This window comes from Ornithodoros turicata, chromosome 3, assembly GCF_037126465.1.
Source record: "Ornithodoros turicata isolate Travis chromosome 3, ASM3712646v1, whole genome shotgun sequence".
NCBI lineage: Eukaryota > Metazoa > Arthropoda > Arachnida > Ixodida > Argasidae > Ornithodoros > Ornithodoros turicata.
In genome coordinates, this window is record NC_088203.1 from 20,247,276 (window position 1) to 20,259,519 (window position 12,244).

General features: G+C 44.1%; 1 protein-coding gene across 1 annotated transcript; it reads right to left on the reverse strand.

Moving 5' to 3' along the window:
• Nucleotides 1-5,002: 5,002 nt before the first annotated feature.
• Nucleotides 5,003-5,944, reverse strand: LOC135389197 (uncharacterized). The gene has a single exon (XM_064619263.1). It carries the CDS (start codon nt 5,942-5,944, stop codon nt 5,003-5,005), a length of 942 nt encoding a protein of 313 aa, XP_064475333.1.
• Between the last annotated feature and the right edge of the window lie 6,300 nt (nt 5,945-12,244).

Consider the following 12,244-nt stretch of genomic DNA (forward strand, 5'->3'; position numbering starts at 1 on the left):
ATGCTACCACACTCCCTTCTAGATGGCGATGATAATTATTGGAGTTTCAGATGTGCAGCTGCATTTGGTGCAACGTGCTCCACATAACAAACATGACAAAGTGAACAGGGGATAGCAGGTCCCCGTCCCTATATGCAGCTTTGCTCTCACGCTGCAGTTCTATTCAGCAAAAGCATGTGCGTATGCGAGAAGGACATTCAATTTGGCAAAACCGTGCAAACAATCAGAATAAATTAAGGAAGAAACAAACAAAATAAGAAGTGCTGTACTTCAAAATGAGATAAGTCTTGTGTCTCAAGGAGGTGCTGTCACTTTCTAAGTAACTTAATTAAGCTTACATCAGTACCCAGATTAACTGGTCTAACGAGCCTGATCTAATTGCCGAAAGTAATTATTTGAGCTGCTTCGGTGTGTCCGTTTTGGGAGACACTACGTAGAAGACACCACTATCATTCACTAAGATTCTTTCTGCGGCAATGCTTGATATAAATCATCCTAAACGCATACGCCTATCTAAAACAACGGCTGTGATTCTACGGGACGACTTCTTTCTACCATGCAAGGAGATCTTTTCCAGGACCGTTCTTTCTGGAACAATTTTTGACCAGCCAGAACGCAGCATGGGAGATTATACATGGTTGTTATGAAACTCACATCACTTCTTATTGAAATATTGGCTGTGAAACGTGTGGTAGCACAAGCCCCAGCTCTGCACTGCAATTACGGTCTAAGTTTCGGAATACAAAACATAACGTAATTATGAATCTAACCGCAGGACACCCGTGAAACACTGTGGCGCCAGTCAGTGTACTGGCGCCTTATTGTGTGATGACAAACAACGACCAACGTTTGCAGTGCAATAAATACTCACAATCTCTGTTGCCTCCCAATGCTTTTCTATGGGCACACACAGCGCTTTAGGGCCCTCCAACATGGCGGCCCGAATGCGTGCCTCTCCCCCACGAGCCCCTCTCCCATGCGCGATCCAGCCTTTATACATAGAGATCAGTGACGGCAGCGTACGCTTTCTGGGTGGGCAAAGGTTTTCACTGCTCTGACTGCCCGTGTTCCTGACCCTAAGAAACTGGCGCCCCCATACGGTAGCGTGAAAGGCCGATTTTGTCTCATTGCGCAGGCATATAGGATTATATAGGAGGCTGTGATTCAGCAGTTGTCTTTCTTTAAGTAATGTCATCCGCACCTTTTGCCTTCGCTCTGCGGACAACAGAGGAAAGTGGCAACTGTATTTAGCAGTTGTGAACGTCGTCTCCTGCAGACAATCCACGAGAATGAGGCTTGTGCGGTGACGTCATGGAAGGCTAGCCCAGTCATGGAAGGCGAGCCCAGTCATGGAAGTCATGGAAGGCGAGCCCAGTCACGTGACATTGAAAATCATCGGACGGCCCATCCATTCGCCTGCACGACTTTGGCTCGGTGTCGTCCTTGTCATTGTGGTGAGATGACTCGTTGTATCGTCTCTATTGCTATTTTCAGCAAACGCTTTGCGGATAAATCTTGTTTGATATGATGCAAGTGAATTAAGCGACGTTTCGAGTGACATAATCAAGAGTCACCTTCAAAGGGGTGGGTTGAGCGTCACGGGCAACAGAAAAGTTTTGGTTCGACGGTAAGTGCGCAGTTTCAAGTTTTGCAACTCTCTGCGTGTGCGTCTTGACGTGTGCATTTGTTTGTTGGGTTGGTAGGTGTCTCGGGAACCTAAATCGATCAGGCTGCGAAAATGACGAAAACGGGAGTAGAAGTAGGAACGCTACCATGAGCAGAGGTGGGCACCCTCACGAGGCCATGTGAGGGTGCCTGGTGGTTTCCTCACCCTCATGTCACGATATTTGAGGTGAGGTGAGGTGAAGGCCAATTTTTCTGGTGATGTTTGAGTGAGGTGGGGTGAGGAAAATTTTCAAGAAACATTTTGAGGTGAGGAAAATCTTTTTTAATTTTTTTAGGTGAGGTGAGGTGATGAAAATTTTCAATTTTTCTAGGTGAGTTGAGGAAAATTTAAAAAAAAAATTGAGGTGAGGTGAGGAAAACTTTATGAACGCGTACTTTATGAAAACTTTTTCCGCCTGTACACGGGATATCTTTCACTTCTTTTTGCAGCTTCTGTCTCTCACCTGGGCGGGGACTGTCCTCCTCTCTCGCCGGTGACACACGCAACTTTTACGGGTATAACAATCGTTCCACGAAGCGTTTTCTGTGATTGATTAGGCCAAATCTGCCAGCAAAAAAAAAAGACAAAAGAAAAACGTTACATTGACTAAGCAATGTCACGAATTCATTGGCAGTCACTGAAAGCGAACGCGACTTTAACGATGAAGATTCTTCAATCCCTGCGAACGTCACATCGAATACACAAATAGCTTGAAAAAATTGAGGTGAGGTGAGGAAAAGTATCAAAATCTCCTTTGAGGTGATGTGAGGAAAAATTTATTACATTTTTTGAAGTGAGGTGAGGTGAGGAAAAATTTTCCAAAACTTTTTGAAGTGAGGTAAGGTGAGGAAACTTTTTCACACAATTTTTGAGGTGAGGTGAGGAACTCAAAAAATTTTAGAGGTGAGATAAGGTGAGGAAAATTTTTCTCCCCGAAAACTGAGGTGAGGGCGAGGCTCGTGAGGACAAACGCCCACGTCTGACCATGGGTGACCTCGGGAGTTGCAGGTTCGACACTATCGTCGCGGTGCCACTTCCCCTAGAAAGCTACTATGAGTAATGTAATGGACTACTTAATCTTCCGCCTTTTGGAGGCTGATATTGAAGCGGATTATAAAGGTAACACAATTTTGGCAACTTCGTCGTATCCTTTATCGCTTTACCAAGAACCTGCTTTGTGTCCAGTGCAGGACGCAGTGCTAAAAGTGTCACTTTTCTGTCGCTAACTGTTTTTCAGGCATTAGTGAAAAGTCCGTTCAGTTGTTTAAAGCCGGACACGTTGCTGACATACAGCATGCTGATGAGGTGTATGTACGCGCTCAGTGTAAAGCAGAAATGTGAAAAAATGTGGCGTACAAGTTGTTGCTGTGCTGTGACAAGCGTGGAAAAATCTGTTTTGGCGATGGCTGACTGCAAGGCGGGTACAAGGCCAGCATCTTGTAAGCACCTAGGTGCCCTGTGTTATATGCTTGAAGACTATTACAGGTAAATTAAAATGATGTGAGGAGGACACATCACTGTGCATATTTTTTTCTATCACACAAAAATGCTGGCATATCCATTGTGACATGTTTTTATGATGCAGGCAGGGACAGGATTGCACCTACAGATATTCTACAGAAATGGCATCAACCCTCTCTCATCATGGTATGACCAACGCGTCTGCAGGACATCATGGTTTCGGAAACCGTCAAATATAGAGAATGTGTTGTGAATGTTCCTCGTGGTGACAGACAGCGAGTTGCAACAGTTTGTCGAAGGAATGGGACCGGACACAATTTATGTAAGAAGCTTGTTTGTGCAACACGCCTACTTGGAGCCACCACCAGACAACCTCCCAATGTCAACTGTTCTACCAGATATTGCTTATCATCCCCAAGAATGTACGACTCAGATCCTCCTGTATTATGCTTAGCATGTTCGGCTTGACCTAAAAGAGTGTCAGGAACTCCAGGAACGTACCAGAGCTCAGTTTTTGTGTCAGCACGATGAAAGAAAGCTCCGCCTTACAGCATCCAATTTTTTTTTTTTGGGGGGGGGGGGGTAATTCCTAGGAGAGACGATTTCAAGAAACTTGCAGTTGACCTAACTAGTAAAAAAAATATCAGCCACGTTCCAGCTGTGCGTCATGGCATTCAGTCTGAAAAAGTGGCAAAACAGAGAGAGGGATTTTTGGAATGTAATAGCTCAACAATAATATACGACTGTGGCTTGGTAGTAAATCCAAGGTTTCTTTATCTGGCATGTTCCCCTGATGGTCTTCTGTATATTGATGGTGAACCAGCTCTCATTGAATGCAAAGCACTGTATAATGCTAACGGAAAACCTGTGGCTGAAGCATTGAATGACAGAATGTACCATTATCTTGTGAGTAATGGCTCATCACTATCCTTGAAACAGGATGATATGTATTCTTATCAGGTCCAGGGCCAAATGGCTATCACTGGTGTACACCATTGCTTCTATGTAGTTATTGCTGACCTCGCAAAAGAACACTCTAGGAAAAAAAGGTATGATTTTCTACCCATTTCGGTAGAGCTGCATTGCAACCACATTTCTACTTCAACCAGTTTTACCTTTTGGGTATAGCTGCAGAGTAAAAACAAACTACAGAGTAGAATCTGTCGTTCTACCAGCTTGGGTAGGAAATTCTACCATTTTCTCTTAGAGCAAACGTGAGAGAGAGGAGCAAGGGAAAGGGACGCCGTCGCTTATACCCGCGGGGGAGAATTCGCGTGTGGATTGCCACGAAATGGTAGAAGTACCGTCCTGCTGCAACTGTGGATAGGAAATTCTGCCTTTTTTTTAGAGTGAACCCTTCGTACAAAAAATCTGTTTCGAACGTGATGTGTGGAAGCACCTGGTACCCAAGCTGCGGGACTTCTATTTTATGCAATTCCTTCCACAGGTATTGAGCACAGATACCACACAGTAATGAGTGTGTATTAGCATCCACCAATGACTCTTCATGTAATGAATAGAAGTTTATGTGATATAACATGTAGCCGTCTTTTCATAACATGTGTATTCATAACTGACCTGTACATATCATTGAGAAATAAAAAAAAAATCATCTTTGCCATTGTTCAGGGTACATGAAGCCATGTACATAATAGAATATTACGTATGTAGTTGCTTGAGACGTACACAAAAGCAGGACACTAAACTCGGTACTGAGGTTTGTTTGAGAGGGACAAGGATTTTCTTTGTGTATCTCTCCTTACATTTGTTTCTCTTTTACTGTGAGAACCACACTAGTATAGAATAGAAGTAGACTGATGTACCTTTTTGATGCAAAACAATGTAGTTACAAAGACGGGACATAGCATTTAAAATTCAGCTCATAAGGGGTTCACCAGCATTACATAAGAAAGCACAGATGTAGAACACTTCCTCCGCTTCGTATAGCAGCTTGATGTCAATAGGTTTTGCAAAGTACTTGAATGTCTTTATGCGACCTATTGCCCTTTCGACATGGATTCTATTGTGTGCGACATTTCGTGTTTGTAGCACCTCCCTATGTGTCAGCTGAGCACGACCGTCCATAAATGGAGGGGTCACCACAGTTATCGTTTTTCCATCAACTGTAAAGGATCCCGAGAACCCACGATCAGCAAGGACAAGGTCGTTTTCTTCTAGCTGCTGTAGCACTCCACAATTCTGAAGGAGGTATTTGTCAGATGTACTGCCTCCATATAAGTCTGACACAAAAGAGATTGCTCCATTTGGTGTTATTCCAACCAAAGCTTTCAACGTATTAGTGTTCTTGTAGTGAGACCACATCTGTTGTGCAGTAGGATTTGATGGCTGCTGGATCTCGATTTCTGTGCAGTCTATGATCACTCTACACTGTGGGAAGCTTCGAATAAATGAAATGGGCATTGTCTTATCAATCACACTTTGCTCAGGCCATAAGTTAATTATTTTTAAGCTCTTGTACACTCGGGTTATCCAGTATGCAAGAATCCTAGATATAGTTGACCTGTCTACCACGAAACGTTGTGCGAGGTCGTAATGTGTGCACCCAGTTCTCAGTTTGCAAAGTAAAATGAAGATCTCATCCTCGGGGTTGAACTTCCTGCATACTGGTGTGCGCGACACAAGAACCATGTTGCAGAATGCTCGAAACTGCTTCGTATCTGTAAGCCCCGTGTAGTATTTCCTGGCCATCGGGTCAACTTCAAAAGGACCTATCCTCCACTGGGTCATTGCTATCTCCTCTTTCAGGTTCGTGATAACAGTGCTTTTTTCTTCAATTTCGTGAAGCAAGCTTGACATTATATCCGGGTCAGTGTTTTTTGATCCATCCTTCAGTCGAGATAAGTGTCCTTCACAGTCAACGAGCTGCTCATCACTGTCCACCGTTTCACTTACCTCACTGACCACCGTTTGACTCGTCTCAGTGTCCTTTGGAGGTGCAGGGCACAATGCCCTTTAGCGTGGTGGTGGAGGCTCTGGCGCCTTCTGTAACAGTGAAATAACAGATATTATCAGTCGCTGTCTGAACCCTGATCCCTGAACGATTAAAAAAGCTTCGCAATGAGGGTCGACAGCTTCCATAGTCCATGCAGCTGTTTAAAACTCAACCTTTTGCCGAAAACTTCGTTGGGACGGCATCTAACTTCAGTGTTGCTCTGCCGAATTGGATGTGAACAGAATTGCTCTCAAAATGCTCGGAGCAAATCTTGCTATATTGAGGTGGTGAAAGCCCTTCTCGTTTTATCTTCTGCAGCCATACTTTAAGCGTTTCTTCTCCGATTCTTTGAGTGGGAAACGGAAAAAGTGGAGCCCTTCCTTCTGAAATACCATCGACCGCGATACCACGTCGCGATGTGCTTGCACATAATCTACACAATCCTTTCAGCTTGCTAACACTTATTTAGTATCAAAAACAACGAAGCTTGGGTTGAATACATGACATAAGGCCGCTTACATGCACTCTGACACTGACAAAGACTTCAATATATATAAACATACCGAACAGCTGGAATTGTTGCATCTTGGCACACTGTGGCATCCCGACAGGAGACCAAGCTTTGCGACGATTGTTCGTCAGTACGAGACGGTGAAAGAATTTGGCAAGCTTTCCCGAAAGCGTCGTAGTCCATCGACACCTTCAGACGACGTTCGAACCAACGTCCTGGCGTCCTTTGAAGCACACCCTGTAGCCAGCATCCGCGAGGCCAGCAGTCAGAGTGGCGTTCCGTTGTAGACGTTGTGGAGGGTGGCAAAAGAGACCTGCCTCCATCCTTACCACGTTCAACTGCATCAACAGTTGCAGCAAGGAGACTTCGAAAACCGGTTGCACTATGCCAACTGGCTTTCGCGCACTGCCGATCAGAACCCGCAGTTTTTGAGTAACGTCATCTGGACGGACGAGGCAAACTTCTCCCGGGACGCGCAGGTGAACCCGCACAACGCTCATTATTGGAGTACCCCCATTGGCTCCGCAAGTCCCATCATCGATACAAATGGTCCCTCAACGTCTGGTGCGGCATTTGCGACGGGACCCTCATTGGACCCGTCTTCCTTGTTGGGACATTGACCGCTGACAGATACCTAAACGAGGTTCTTCGGGGCCCCGTGGAAGAATTCGCCATCCTCCCACTCGCGCCATATGGCCAGCTGTGGTTTCAGCACGATGGCGCTCCCTTACACAACTCCAGCCCAGCTCGCGCCTATCTCAACCACGTATTTCCTAACCAGTGGGTGGGAAGATTCGGACTAGTGCCATGGCCTGCCAGATCCCCGGACCTTACGCCTCTGGATTTCTTCTTATGGGGATATGTGAGGGACAGCGTGTACGTCGAGGACACGACAACGCCTGATGCCCTCAAGGCGAAGATCACTCAAGTTTGCCGTGAGATCCCAGAGGACATGTTGGCGAGGGCGATCGAGAACACAATTAGGTGATGCCGATTTCGTGTGATAACGCACGGCGACCTCTTCGAGCACCTGAATATCCATAATATTGTTTCTGTTATGTTGGAATACACGTGCGAAATGCAGACTCACGTTGTTCTATCTTTAAATAAGTTGTCATTAAAATAAGTGACGCCAAAAAGAAGCAATTACTTTTATCTTGCTCTTTTCTGTTTTCCCTGTGCGGCACTTAGGAGAAGCATCATACCCGCTGGCTTTTCGCTAGAATAAAGCAATGCTTGTGCCACAAACCATTTTACAGAGAGTGGCTGTAAATGAGTAAATGCGTAAACGTTAAAAGAGCAGCTGAACAAATGCCACCCGCGAGAGCTCTTGTGTTTTCTGGTTTGCTTGTTCTTTTTTTGTTTTTTGTTTTTTCTCTTTTGTAAACACATGCTACAGGTTCAAGGTGCTTCCGTGGAAAGATAACCTTCCCTGTCGCATACTTTGAGTTCCTTCACGGCGAAAGAATGAAAAAATATGAGGAAATCAAACAAACAATAAAAAGACAAAGCGCCGCGTTGTCATGGTCAGCGTGCCTCCTGATAGTCTAGCAGATATGGCACTATGCATGGGTGATAGAAGAGTGTGTAGGTGAATAGATCGCATATATCCTTCTACGTGAAGTGGACATGAGAGGGCTCTGCGATGGAGCGCTGTTTTCACGCGACGGAAAGATGCTCCGTCCAAGTTTCGCAAGTTCGGGCCCATTTCTGCAGACTCGGGGGAAAAAACGAGTTGTTACAGCTAGAGTGTTGCAAGACACAGGATTCGTTTGCTCATGGCAGCGCCTACAACTTCACAATTGACACATTCGTTGTAATCCTCGTAACTATAAAGTTATAAAATTAATTTCCACCAATTAATTAATTAATTGCGGTACAAAAATACTATGAAACACTTTAGGGTACTAGTAATACTATGCAGTGCTTTCGTTGTGATGCAATGAGCCCTTATTTTTTCAAGGTGGGATTCGAGTTAAAGAAACACCCTGAATATAGGTTAAAGGGGTTAATATCTCAGACGGCTACGAAGTTGAATAAAAGCAAAATAATAAGACGTGGACGACAGATTACAGGAAAGTTAACAAAAACTGATTTATGTAATGGGTAGTTTAACACATAGATTATAATATGCTATGAAACGTTTAAAAGAACGGTCGACATTTCATAGCATATTGTAATCTATGTGTTAAACTACCCATTAGATAAATTAGTTTTTGTTTACTTTCCTGTAATCTGTCGTCCATGTCTTATTATTTTATTTTAGTTATATATATATATATATATATAACTAAAATTAGAGGAACGCGAGGAATTAGAGGAACGCGGATGACTACGAAAAATGAAGATATTCAATAAGAATGAGAAGTGGAGACAGTGCTTCTACAGGGAAAGGTATAAAAGGGGGACTAGAAAGGGAATATACCCCAAGAAATCACTGCCCTCCGACGAGGAACATTACTGCCTGTGATTAATTTTACCCTTTTACCTTTCTTTGACAAAGTACGTGCGCTGCCCTCTCCCCTTGTACATGCTACCCTCTCATTCTTTGGAACTGACGTGCGTCACCATAATACCTCATGCCTGTTGAAGACAGCGCCGCTGTCGAAGCGTCGAGTACCCCCTCTTAGCTTTTAATAAAGTACCCCTTTATACATTTTCCTGTAGAAGCACTGTCTCCACTTCTGATTCTTATTGAATATATATATACTATACATATAAACATGCATTGACATGAAAATTCGCGCTTTACTTATTGGGTTCCCCTTGGTTGAGTACTGCTGTACTCATTGGGCCCCCATAGCAACAAGCCGCTACTTCTCCGCTGCCTTTTCACAGATATCACATATTTCTACTTCCAATGAAGTCATGCCAACACAAGCAGCGCAGACCAAGCATCACTCCAGTGATACACAACCAATCAGTACAGAGAGTAAGGATACTCCGAGAAACAATCTAAAAACCTGAATGTCCCATGAACTTAGTATGCTCCTCACAAGGGTTTATTATAGTTGGAGTGTACACTTCTGCCAAGCAGAATGACTCGCCTTGTTGTTGTTTTGCTCTATATGGAACATCCCTCGGAAACAAAAAATCAGCTTCCGGATACGAAGGAAGCATTACAAGCACTACCTGCTTCTCCTCGAAGTGATCGATACGCTAGGGTCAGGATTTCTTGTTAGGCCTCAAGCTCAACGTAACAAAGTCAACACGATAACATTGTTTGCAAACCGCCCCGTACAACAGTGTTTAGCTTAGATACCTGGCTAGCACGATAACTTAGACAAGGGCTAACACCTGGAGCACAGTCGGCTGCATGGTGAGAGAACATGCTTTGGGAAGCAGCGCGAGAAGAACACCGTACAAAGCACTAAGACACCACACGTTTCAAACTCGAGACGAAAGGGGTTAGGATACGTTCAGAGATGTGGATCATTACATTATGGACACATTGTACCGCACGCAGAAGACTGAGGAAAAAAAGAATCATCCTTCTAGCTGTTGTACTTAGCGAGATACAAGCCCTCGAACGCACTCCCGAGCAAAGCGGTGACGTCACAGAGCTCAGAGTTGCGTCCATTCCCACTGGCAGCCGTAACCACGTGATTTCTTGTGCGCCGCCTCACTGGCGGACACGAGGGCTGTGATGTCAGAGATCTCAGTTGTCTTGCGACGTAAACACCCAATTATTATTGTGATGTCAGAGTGGAATTAGTTTCGGTATTCCCGGTGCCTATTTTATCCGCTTCTATTACACTCTTCGCTGTGAAACTTTCAATTCATGTTCACATCGCTGTAAAAAAAAAGAAGAAGAAAAACTTCTTTTTTACGTTTCTCTGGGATAGCGTGGGCTGACCGGTCGTGACCCGTTTAAAGGCTTTACTTCTCAGCAAGCAACAGCCTAAATGATTTTCAAATATGATAATCAGTCTTCTATGCAAGTATACGCATAGGATGCCAGTAGTATTGGATAAACACGACTTAACGAGCAACATGACACCTTCCTCCTCTCTCACCCCCCCTGTTACCCCCAATTTTGCAATTTGCACCCCCACCCAATTTTTTAAAAAAATTTTTTTTCGATTTTTTCACTTAAAATCGCTCATACACGCATAAGAATGTGATAATAGAGCGTAGAATATAATTTTCAATTAATAAATTCAATTACTATTCATTCCAACGAGAGAGAGAGAGGAGGAAAATATCAAATTATCGTTAAGTCGTGTTATTCTATAACGAGACACACGAAAAGAAGCGCACATACGCATAAATGCACTTTCTAAACTCATTTAATAATTCAAGTCATTACTATACACATTCAATTCATTAATGTGTCAGTCCAGGTTCGGTAACAGCATCAGCCCATGGGCGCCGCCATTTGCAAAGCGTCACACCAGGCAGGTCGGAAAGCATCACGTCAGGTGGCAGCACCGCTGTCATCATGGGGACTTCCGTGGAATGCAGAAAGAAACAAAACAAAAAAAGTGCTAACGAGGGGAAAACACGCGCGAAAACAGGCACACACACACAAAATTTTCACCATCGCGAATATGTGCGGGCATGCGCCGACGAGAATAGCAACAAGGGTCATTGACAGAATGGCGTACAAGGGAATTGCGAACATGTTTGGGCATGCACGGACAAGAATAATAACAACAAGGGGAAGACTTTCTGCTAATCGCAACAAGGTAAATCGACAAACATACACTACTCCAATACACGCTGACAAGTAATCGCAGTTAGGGGGTAGGTAAACGCGACAACAGAAGAAGTATTGAAACGACAACTCACCGGCACCGAAGTATTTCCACACACATCACTCAGTCAAAAACAGTCGCTCGTCACGAAATCCGTGGCGAGGAGAGCACCAACAGCATGACCGCCACTCAGAGATCCACCCGAAGCAATGAAGCGTCCGTTGATTTCTCCGCCAGGGCATCAGGAGCTCTGCACTGTCATTGGTCGTGACGTCATCCGTTCCAAAGGTCGTCCAGAGAGGAGAGCTTCGCAAATCCCCCTCTGTTATTCATTAAATATAGTAACCAATTATGACGTCACTGTTTATGGAAATCTTGCATTAAAGCGAAATCCAGACGGGTGCGCACCTACACCACAACCGTTGCCCTAGCTTCCCCTGCGAGAATGAAGCACTGGTCTACCAGACACCGCGCTGTTTGACGTCATCATTTCCTCCCATTGTCTGAGGCTGCTCCTGTGAGCACCCAACCACCGCCCAAACGGTCAACGTTTCAAAGTTCGCTCTTGCTATCAGGAGTGAAGAATGCGCGCCAGACAAGAGTGCTTCATGCTCCCTGGTATTAATTGAATTTACATCGCCATATTATTTTCTTTACTGCGCTATTACTGATTTTTCATTCTTACATTAAAGATTACAAAAACTAATACTACTACAAAAAATGCTCTTGCTCCTGTTATTGAAGGTCATATGAAATTACTCTAATTTTTAACAGTCATAAATTATATTCACTCATTAAAGGAAACACCATCCATGCACAAAGGCTGAGAAAAAAAAAACAACAACTGAGCCTTGCAATTAAGCGCTATTTCCTCGAAGACTTACTAAATGACTAAATAAACATATCAAAAAGCGCTTTTTCTACTTTCAATCATTGTGAACCATATCAACATTTTT